This window comes from Dasypus novemcinctus, chromosome 16 (assembly GCF_030445035.2).
Source record: "Dasypus novemcinctus isolate mDasNov1 chromosome 16, mDasNov1.1.hap2, whole genome shotgun sequence".
In the NCBI taxonomy this organism is placed as follows: Eukaryota; Metazoa; Chordata; class Mammalia; order Cingulata; family Dasypodidae; genus Dasypus; species Dasypus novemcinctus.
This window is the reverse complement of record NC_080688.1, coordinates 19832024-19842856: the sequence shown is the minus strand read 5'-3', so window position 1 is coordinate 19842856 and position 10833 is coordinate 19832024. Positions and strand designations below refer to the sequence as shown.

General features: G+C 39.2%; 1 protein-coding gene across 1 annotated transcript; it reads right to left on the bottom strand.

Moving 5' to 3' along the window:
* Window positions 1-336: 336 nt before the first annotated feature.
* LOC101438356 (olfactory receptor 13A1-like) lies at window positions 337-6003 on the bottom strand. The gene is made up of 3 exons (XM_058277227.2): window positions 5941-6003; window positions 5602-5679; window positions 337-4784 (listed from the first exon to the last, which is right to left on the bottom strand). The coding sequence occupies exon 3, from the start codon at window positions 4639-4641 to the stop codon at window positions 3709-3711; it is 933 nt and encodes a 310-aa protein (XP_058133210.1). The 5' UTR covers window positions 4642-4784; window positions 5602-5679; window positions 5941-6003; the 3' UTR covers window positions 337-3708.
* Between the last annotated feature and the right edge of the window lie 4830 nt (window positions 6004-10833).

The following is a 10833-nucleotide window of genomic DNA, read 5'->3' as shown; positions in this document are numbered from 1 at the left end:
TATGGGGACCTCATATTTTTTTACTGTAATATTAAAAAAGGAATTAAAACAAAAAATGGGAAAAATAAAATAAAGTTAAAAAAAGAAACACTATTTATAGAACTATAAAATTGTATCCACATTTAGTAACCACAAAAAAAAAAGACACTGTTTTCCTTTCCCAGAGCTCACAACCAAATCAACCTCAGTAGATGATATAGGCAATTAAGTGGGGATTAATTTTTTCTATTAAAATATTTATTTGGTTTCTGTAATATACCAGAACCTACGTTACTGACTGGAGACATAATGATGAGAAAAAGAACATGACACCTGTAACATTAGAGAGCTTAAGTCTAGAGGAACAAAATCTTTAATCAAATAATCATTCAAATTAATGTAATATGTTCTGTACAGAGGAAAAATGATAAAGATGATAACACATTTCTTGTTACAACCAATGTTAGCAAGAAGACCAAGGAGCAGCAACTTGAGTACTGAAAGAAAGAAAACTCATACCATAAAATTCTATACCTAGCAAAAAATATCCTGCAAATATGATGGGGAAGCAATCATCTTAAATTTATAGAGTTAAATAATTCAATTTAAAGGAGGACATATTTGGATTTAACAATAAGAACTATATACTATCTACAAAGAGTCAACTTTAAATGCAGTGTAGAAGTAGATTAAAAGAATTGACAAATATTTTACACTAAAAAGAAAAAAGGGAAGTGCTTATTTTAATATATGGCAAAATAATTTTTAGAAAAGTAATATATCCAGGGATAAAGAAGATAATTTCATAACAAAAAGTGGTCAAAGCATAAAAAAAAACCCAAAGAATTATAAATGTATAAAAACCTAATAACAGGTCCAAAATACATGAATTAAATTGGTGGAACTGCTAGGAAAATTATAGAAACAAAAAATTATAGTAGCTCATTTCACTAACCCTCTATCAATAATTTATAGAACAAGTAGACATGAAATCAGCATGGATATAGTAGACTTTGACTAATGCAATAACCACTTTTATCCCATTGATAATATATGGAAAACTTTACCAAATTATACACAATATATATTTTCAAATGCATATACAACATTTACAATGAAAGATCATAAACCAGACCATAAAATAAGTTCTAACTTTAAAGTGATTGAAGTCATTTAAAGTATATTCTCTGACGAAATGGAAATATAAGCAATCAACAACACAGAGGTAACTGGAAAATACCCAACTTTTGGAAACTACCACATTTCTAAATAGTACATAGATGAAATAAAAAGTCAAAAGGGGAAGAACACTTTGAACTTAATGAAAATGAAAATAAAAACATATTAGAATTTGTGGGATGCCACTAAAGCATTACTTAAGAGGATTTTAAAGCACTATACCTCAGTAACAGAGAAGAAGAGTGGAGGCCAATCATGAGCAATTTTTAACTTCATTCATGAGAATAGAGAGCTACTAAAAAACTATAAGCAGGGGACTTACATAATTATTTTTCTGTTTTTAAACAGTTCTCTGTAGAACACCAAATGTTCTGAGGATGTGGAGAAGCAACTCTCATGCATTGCTGGTATGACTATAAAATGGTACAGCCATGTTGGATAAATGACCAAGAGTTTCTGATAAAAGCCAACATGCCCATACACTAAGACCCGCCAATTATGCTCCAAGTAATAATTTACTGAAATGAAAGAAAAAACACATCTACAGACAGACATGTATGCAACCGTTTATAGCAACTTTATTCATAATAGTCAAAAGTTAGAAACAAAGTGTATGTCTGTCAAAAGGTGACTGGATAAATATAATGTGACATATTAACATGAAACACTAATCACAAAACAAATTAATAACACAGACAATTACATGAATTAAACTCAAAAATAATGTGCTAAGTGAAAGGAGGCTTATATACTCTATGATTCATTTATACAAAGTACTAGAACATGTCAAACTGATCCATGGTATAAAAAATCAGAACAGTGAGGATTTCAAGGTGGGGACCAGGAATTCACTGGAAAAAGGGCAGGAGGGAAGCTTCAGGGATGGGAGTATTCTATATTCTTGATAGAGGGTGGATTTCAGAGCTGTAGCCAGTTGTCAAAACTCAGAAAACAATGCGCCCTTATTTATGCATTTCACTGTTTGAAAGTTTAACCTTAAAAAGAAAGGATATTTTAAATAATTGATGAACAATAATTAATTATATGCATGGGGAAATATTTAAGGAGAAGTTTACTGGTGTTTGCAACCTCTTTTGAAATACATAAAGCAGGATGAATTAATGGAGAAATAAAACACATGTAGAAACAAGTTAAATAAATAGTTAACGGGCACATGAGGGTTCACTATAACTTTCTTTCTACTTTGTCATGTGCTTGAGGCAGACCTTTATAAACTTTTATGATGATTATAACTCTAGATATTAGGCAGGAAATAAATCTCGGAAGGTCAATCATAGATGTAGAAAGATGAAATAGAAGTGTCAAGTCATCCAAAAGGGACAATATGACATCTTACTGTGAGTGATAGTGATGGGAGAATATTCAGATATCAGAGGTGTTTGGATTCATTCAATGAAATTTGATTATGTTTTGGATACAAGGCAGGAAAAGATCAATAATTTCTCAGGACTTGGGATGCTGGCAACTAGATACGGTGGGTGGGACTGAAAATCATGCATTTACACTATTGAATAAGATCCCTGGAAAACTTCCAAGTGCTATGTTGGTGAGGTCTGGGACCTGGAGGTGAGCTGACAGTGCAATAAATTTGGTATTGCTAGCAAATATAATAATAAATGTGCATTTGAATATGAATGCAATTACCAAGAAAGGCAAGAGATTTTAAGCTGAAGCAGTACAAAACACAAATATTCAGAAGCTAGAAGAGAAGATAGGATTAACAATAATATTTCATAATATTATTAATAAAATAACACTGGAAAGGAACTGAATGCATTAACAATAATGTTGACACTTTGATCCAAACTATGGATCCCAAAACAACTTTTTCTGTGGTGATATACCTACTTGGTTAAAGAATGTTGATGTCTGATGTGAAAAGATAATATATACAGAAATAAGCCTCATTACTGCAGCTCACTAAAATAGACTCTCTTCATAGTATCAAGGACATGACAACTCCAAGTTATGGTAATGAGCAGTGCCTCTTGTCTATTCCTCAACTTCATGCCAATAGGAGGTAGGATGGAGAATCAGGGTCCAGGTAAGATTGTGCAAAGGACAATATCAAAAGGTGCCATATCAAAATGTACCAAGCAGTGCACATAATAGTCCTCATTCCTGAACCTGAGAATTCCAATTTGAGAGGAGAAATGGTTAGTGGTGTCGTCTTGTGAAAGCTAAAGCTTTGTTCCTTGGTACTGATACACAGGTAAAAGCATAAGCAGACATTGGAGACAGAATAGCAGGAATACCTGGCTGGGCAAACTCCTCCTCCTCCTGGCCATTCACTCTGCCTTTGTGTCCTGTCTCAGTTCCTGATCCCTTGAACCCCTGAAAGTGACAGTTAGCTCCTTGGAAAGTTCAATATAAGTTTCCAATAGAAGTTTGGTCAGTTCCCACAGTGGCAAGTACATTGCTTATAAATCCATCCCCTTCTTCTCCTGGCCACTTTTACCTTATTCCCAAAGTCATTTTCTTGAAATTATCTCTGTAACATCTAGAAAAAATTACCATGGCTATTTCTTTTCATTTACCAAATGTGGAAAACATCCTCCTGAGGGCCACTTTTACATCCTTGTTCCGAAGAGTATAGATGAGTGGGTTTAGGGTGGGGCTGACTGCTGTGTACAGGACAGTGACTACTTTGACATTTTCCATGGAGGACCCAGACCATGGGAGTAAGTAGGTGTAGATAATGGTGGAGTAGTACATGCAGACCACCAGGAGGTGGGAGGAGCAAGTGGAGAAGGCACGATGCTTTCCTTCAGCTGAACGGATTCGTAGGATGCTGGAGATGAGGAAGGTATAGGACATCATGATGAACAGAAAGTTGGTAACCCCAAAGAAAATGTCTGCCATGGTAATCATGACATTGTTCACATACTTTGAACCACAGGCAAGCAGCAGCAGTGTAGGAACTTCACACAGGAAGTGAGGGATATGATTGGGGCCACAGAATGTTAGCCTAGCCATCAGGCCAGTGTGTACAGAGGAGTCAACTATACCCACAACCCACATGCTGCCTGCCAGCAGGGCACAGATGGGCTTGCTCATCATCGTGCCATAGTGCAAGGGCTTGCAGATGGCCACATAGCGGTCATAGGCCATTATGGTGAGCAGCAGCATCTCAGCCCCCAGGAACCATGTCACGAAAAAGAGCTGGGTCATGCAGCCTCTGTAGGAGATGGTGCTGCCCTTGCTCATCAGGTTCTCCAGCAACTTGGGGAGAACAGTGGATGTGCAGACAATATCTAAGATAGACAAGTTGGTGAGAAAGATGTACATTGGAGTGTGGAGGGTTGGGTTCATGCAGATGGCCATGAGGATGAGGCTGTTCCCTGCAAGAGCAGTCAGGTAAAGAAAGAGGAAGAGAGCAGAGAAGGCACCCTGGAGCCAGGGATTTTCTGTGAATCCCTGCAGGACAAACTCCACCACGGCTGTATGGTTGTTTGCTGCCATTAGAGAAATGAGCCTCTCTCAGTGTTCCTGGGAAGTAGCAGGTACCTGGACAGAAGGAGGGACATGGACTGGGTAGGAGATGTGTCCTCTCCACATGCCAGTCTTCTAAACTCTTCAGGGGTGTTTGTAGTGGTCCCTTTGCCCTAGGAAACACATGGATAAGATATTACTCTAGGTGCCTGCACTAAGGGAAACAATCAGAAGATTATGTCTCCCCTATAGGTCTCTCTCTCCCATAACTCTTTCCAGTCCCATAAACCCCATCTGTCATGACAGCTTCTCCTTCTTTTTTGTGGCTGGGAAGCCATTCCTCAGTAATTTACATAGGAAGTGAAACTGGTTTTCACTTTAATTGTGAACATTTCCTACATTAATTGAACTCATGAAAACAACTTAGAGATTACTCTTAGAGCTCTGGACACTGTGCTTGTCTACAAGTGCCATATGGAATACAAACTTGCCAAGGGAGACAAGCCAGAAGGTTCAAGGCTTCCATCCACCTAAGGAGGAAGAGCCAATTGAGATGGGGATTGGGTGAGGTTTCATGAAGAAGATCACCTCAAAGACAGGATGGAATTCTTACCTGCACTGGATGAAGTGGGCAGGATGGCTAGGCTCAGGGGGCTTTTGGGTGCCCCTGAAGGGTCTAGTATCTTGGGGAGTAGCCTTGGAATGCTTCTGTGGCACCCGTCTCAGATGCAGTGTCCACTGCCACACACCCTTCACCTCAATACACAGGGCCATCCATGTATGGACACAAATGATCAAAGCCTCCTCTGGCCCCTACAAACCACAGCCCACCACTAACCTCCAGGGTGCACTCTGCCTGTGCATCTGAACACTGACCACAGTGCCTCCTGCCAGTTATTCACAACTTCAACTCCTGTGGCTGAAAAGCTTATACTAAGGAATTTGACACATTCTAGAGTCAAAACCTCAGGTGCTGTTTTTCCCTCTTACCAATCAGATGCACAGATGGGACCAGAGGCAGCAGAGCCACAGAGCTGAGAGAGTCTTGGGGCACTTCAGTATTTCAAACTGAAATAATAAAAGACAGGATGAAAGGGATTGTGTGGAGCAGTTTCCCATAACATATTAGGCCAGCTCTAAACTAAATCTATATTTACAGAAACATTTAAAGGAATCTTAGGAAAGATGGTCCAAAAAGGAGGGGAAAGACAGACAGACGTTTATACCAATTAATACATTTCCTATTAATTTAATAGATATATTCCCAATTGCTTCCAACCCAATTATAAGATATTAACGTTTTCATGAAAATATAAACAATATCCTTACTGTGATTAAAGGGAGATAGAACCTTGGATTTAAAAGCTCTGTTTCCTCTGGATTGGTGCCTGCATTATTTGCTGCTGTCCTTTAAGGGAGACTTTTCACTCAGGGTGGATGTAAAGGTCACTGGAGGGCATGGACAGCCAAGCAACAAGAGAGGCCCTCAGGGACCAATTATCCCAGCTGGAAGTAAACAGGAGATCTGCAAGTGCAGTCTCCAGGAGGGGACAGATTCAGGACCTGGGGAGGGGACATGGGCATGTCAGGGCCCATGCCTTAGGGAGGGGTTCCCAGACCAGCCTGCTAAGGGAAAGCCCTTGGCCCCACTGGCCTGAGCCTGGCAGGGAAGCTGATGGGGTTTCTTGGCCCTGAGCTCCTAGATCCGAAGATTTTGCTGTAATAACCAGGCAAGGAAAAGTGTGCAGCCAAACCTGCAGGTTGCTGAGGGTGCGGTTCTTCATAATAATTTTAGATTTACAGAAATGTGGGAAGATAGTACAGAGAGCTCCTATGTATCTCATACCCAGTTGCCTCTATATTTAGCATCTGGCATTAATTTGGTACTTTTTTCATAATTAAAGAACCAATACTGAGATATAAATTTAAACTTTAAACTGAGGCATTCATTCAGATTTCCTCGGGTTTCCCCCAAATGTTCTCTATTTGTGTCAGCATCTATCCAGAACATGACATGACATTTAGTAATCACATCTCCTTGGGCTCCACTTGGCACCAATGGTTTCTCAGACGGTCCTTGTTTGATGACCTTTCCATTTGAGAAGGATTGCTCAGGAGTTTGTAGGGGACCCTACTTTTTGGATTTGTCTGTACTTCTTGTGATTTGACTCAGGTTATGGGTTTGGGAAGAAGACCACAGAGGTGAAGTACCCTTCTCATCACATCCTATCAAGGTTGCATTCTGTCAAGAAGACTTAACACTGAAGATGTTGAACTTGATAAAAAGGGATCTTTTTTTTAAGATTTATTCATTTATTTATTTCTCTCTCCTTACCCCCCCCCCTCCCCTCGGTTGTCTGTTCTCTGTATCTATTTGCTGCATCTTCTTTGTCCACTTCTGTTGTTGTCAGCGGCATGGGAATCTGTGTTCCTTTTTGTTGTGTCATCTTGCTGCATCAGCTCTCCGTGTGTGCTACGCCATTCCTGGACAGGCTGCACTTTCTTTTGTGCTGGGTGGCTCTCCGTACGGGGTGCACTCCTTGCACGTGGGACTCCCTAAGGGGGGACAACCTTGTGTGGCAGGGCACTCCTTGCACGCATCAGCACTGCATATGGGCCAGCTGCACATGGGTCAAGGATGCCGGGATTTGAACCGCGGACCTCCCATGTGGTAGACGGACGCCCTAATCACTGGGCCAAGTCCGCTACCCTAAAATGGGATTTTTATAAACAAATAACTTTGATACATATGAATAAAGCATAAATCTATCCAATATGTATAACCAATGATATTAGATATAATGACATATTTGTGTGTTCATCACTACAATCATTTCAGAGCATTTTCATTTTCATTATTCCAATAATAATAATAAAAACAAAACCCAACCAACCAAAGATACAAAATTCATCACCTCTCAGTCTCTTTATGCTTCCTTTTCCACACATAGCTACTATTTTGTTTCCTCCTTTCCATGGTATTTGTAATAATATTTTGTAAAACTGTCTTATAGATGCCATATCACTCATATCCATATTTTACGTAAGGTTTCAGTATGCTATCCACTCCCATGTTACATTTTTATCTTTCCTTCTAGTAATATACATGACTTTGGACTTTCAATTTTGACTGCTGTCATACCCACATAATACCTATGCAAGTCACAAACACCATGGTGTGCTTTCACATTTTCATTCACTTCCAAAGATTTACAAACCATATTTTAACAACTTTTGCACAGATTAAACTTCAGCTTTCCATTCTCCACCCTCATTCTACTTTATGATGAACTATAGTCTAATTATTAGTCCCATGAATTTATACAATATATTTAGTTCATAATACTGCAATCATACCATATTTGTCCTTTTGTGTCTGGCTTGCTTCTTTCAACATAATGTTTTCTAGGTGTATCCACATTGTCATATGCTTCATGATTTCATTTCTTCTTTCTTTAATTTTTTTTTTTAGTTTTCTTAAATTTTCTTTTAAAAGTTACATTCAAAAAATATGAGATCCCCATATATTCCCTACCCCCCTCACACCACTCCTCCCACATCAACAACCTCTTCCATCATCGTGGCACATTCAATGCACCTGGTGAATACATTTTGGAGCACTGCAGCACCACATGGACAGTGGTCTACATTGTAGTCTACACTCTCCCCCAGTCTGCCCAGTGGGCCATGGCAGGACACACAATGTCCAGCATCTGTCCCTGCAGCACCACCCAGGACAACTCCAAGTCCTGAAAATCATATCTCTTCTTCCCTTTCCTTACCATCATCAGCTACCGTGGCCACTTCTCCACATCAATGCTACAATTTCTTCCATTACTAATCACAGTAGACCCACAGCAGAACACCAGTAAGTCCACTCTAAACCATACTGTATTCCTCCATCCTGTGGACCCTGGGATGGTTATGTCCAGTAACCCTCTACATCAAGCGGGGGCTTAGATTCCACATGGACAATGGATGCAATTCTACTGCTTGCAGTTGTAGCACTCTTGGCTCCCCGGTGTGGTAGCTGACCTTCTTCACCTCCCTGTTAGCTGGCCAGGGTAAGTCCAATAAACCAGATGGTAGGAGTTATAAGTCTGCTGAGGCTCAGGAACTGGCTGTCACATGGACAGTCCAGAGCTTCAGGTCTCCTGAGTATACACCAATCCCAGCAATAATCACAAGTCTGATAAATGTAACAGAAAAGGCATGTGTAGAAAGGTCACATCTGAGTCCAACTCCATCACACTCAGGAACACAAACTCTAAAGTAGGGCCAACTGGCATGGCATTGAACTCCAGAGCCATCTTCCATGACCATAGAACCTGTGGGTCTCTGTAGCCCTCAGGAGCACCAGTACCTGGATTAGTATGTATTTTGGCTGTCTCTGGTACCCTGCTGAGAGGTGCGTAAGAATTATTCCTCTGATGACCTCCTGACTCTTTTTTGGAGACTCATAGTCATATAAACTCATTTGGCCTTTCCATTTCCCCCTATTATCCAAAGTCAAAAAGCAGTTTTCAATACCTGATATTTCATGTAGACTGAGATATTCTGCTGGTCTGAGTTGACCCTTTTATTCAAGGTCTTTTTCTAGTTACATTATCAGCTGGTGCTTGGTAGTAATCCCTCGGCACTAGGAAGGCTTGTCCCTGTGAGTCATGTCCCACACTGAGGGGAAGGCAATGCATTTACATGCTGAGTTTGTCTTAGAGAGCAGCCACATTTGAGCAACATGGAGCCTCTCAGGAGGTAACTCTTAGGCACCCTGCAGTTCTAGGCCTACTTCATATTTCATGCACACAGGCTCATAATTGTAGCCATCAGTATCAAGGGTTCATTGTTGGACCATTTGTCTTCATTGGTCTCTGCCATTGCACTTGGGGGATTATTGCTGTTCCATTGGGGAATGTGCTAGAGCTCCCCTGGCTAGGAACTCAGCACTCCCTCAGTTGTCATTTTTAACTGAAACCACTATGAAAATATCCAAACATTTTTGTGTACCTGTATACATGCCCTGGAGAACTCCCTCACACCCATTGGCCCCCTATCATTAGCACCCCACATGAGTATTCCTCCCTACCATAGTTGAACCTCTGTAGGGCAAAACTTCTTTAAATATGAAGCCTAATATATTGTCACGTTTCATTAATAGTAAAATGGAATATAGTGATGGGTTTAAAGGCCAGATATAGAATACATACCAATTTAGAAAAATTAAATAAAGTAAAAATAAATTGGGGTATCAAAAAATGAAAAAATTGAAAAGCCTTGTTTTTGACATTTTGCCTTTCATCACTGCTATAGGTGTTGCCCTGTAGGTAGAGTGGCAGGCAATTCCTTTCATTTCTCCCTCAGTGTCTAAATTCTTTCTTTTTTTCTTAATGCTGTAGAAATTCCATCTTGTATATACATACGATTTGTTTATCCATTGATCACTTGATTTATATCTGTGTTGTTTCCAACTTTTGGTAATTGTGAATAATGCCATTATGAACATTGGTGTGAAAATGTCTGTTCAGGTCATTGGGTATACAGCTAATAATGGTTTGCCAGGTCACATGGCAAGGCTATATTCAAATTCCTTAGGAAATGCCAAATGCTCCTCCAGAGTGGCTGTATCATTTTACATCCCCACCAATAATGAATATGTATTCCTATCTCTCTACAACCTCTCTAACATTTAGTTTTCCCAGTTCTTAATAGTGGCCAGTCTAGTAAGTGTGAAAAGATATCTCATTGTCCTTTTCATTTGTATTTCCCTAAAAGCTAGGGATGTTGGACAATTTTTTCGTGTTTCTTCACCATTTATATTTCTCCTATAAATAATTGTTTTTTCAAGTCTTTTGACTATTTTTTTGCCTTTTTAAAAAATTTATTGAAATATATCACTCATACATAAACATACATAAGCAGTAATTGTACAATAGTTGTGAACTTACAAAACAAGCTTATATAACATCAAACATTAAAAAGACATATATAACTTCTTACCCTACCACCGATAACTTACATTGTTTCCAAACTTTTTTAACTAATAAAGAGCATTGTTAAAATATTACTACTAAACAAAATAGTTTTCCGCAAACCAATCCAATTGTTATTATCTTTATATCATTTATATATGAACATACATAAACAATTAAGTGTATAGTAAAAGTTGTGAACTTATAAAGCAAACATGCATAACATCATACAGGGGTCCCAAACATCAACGCT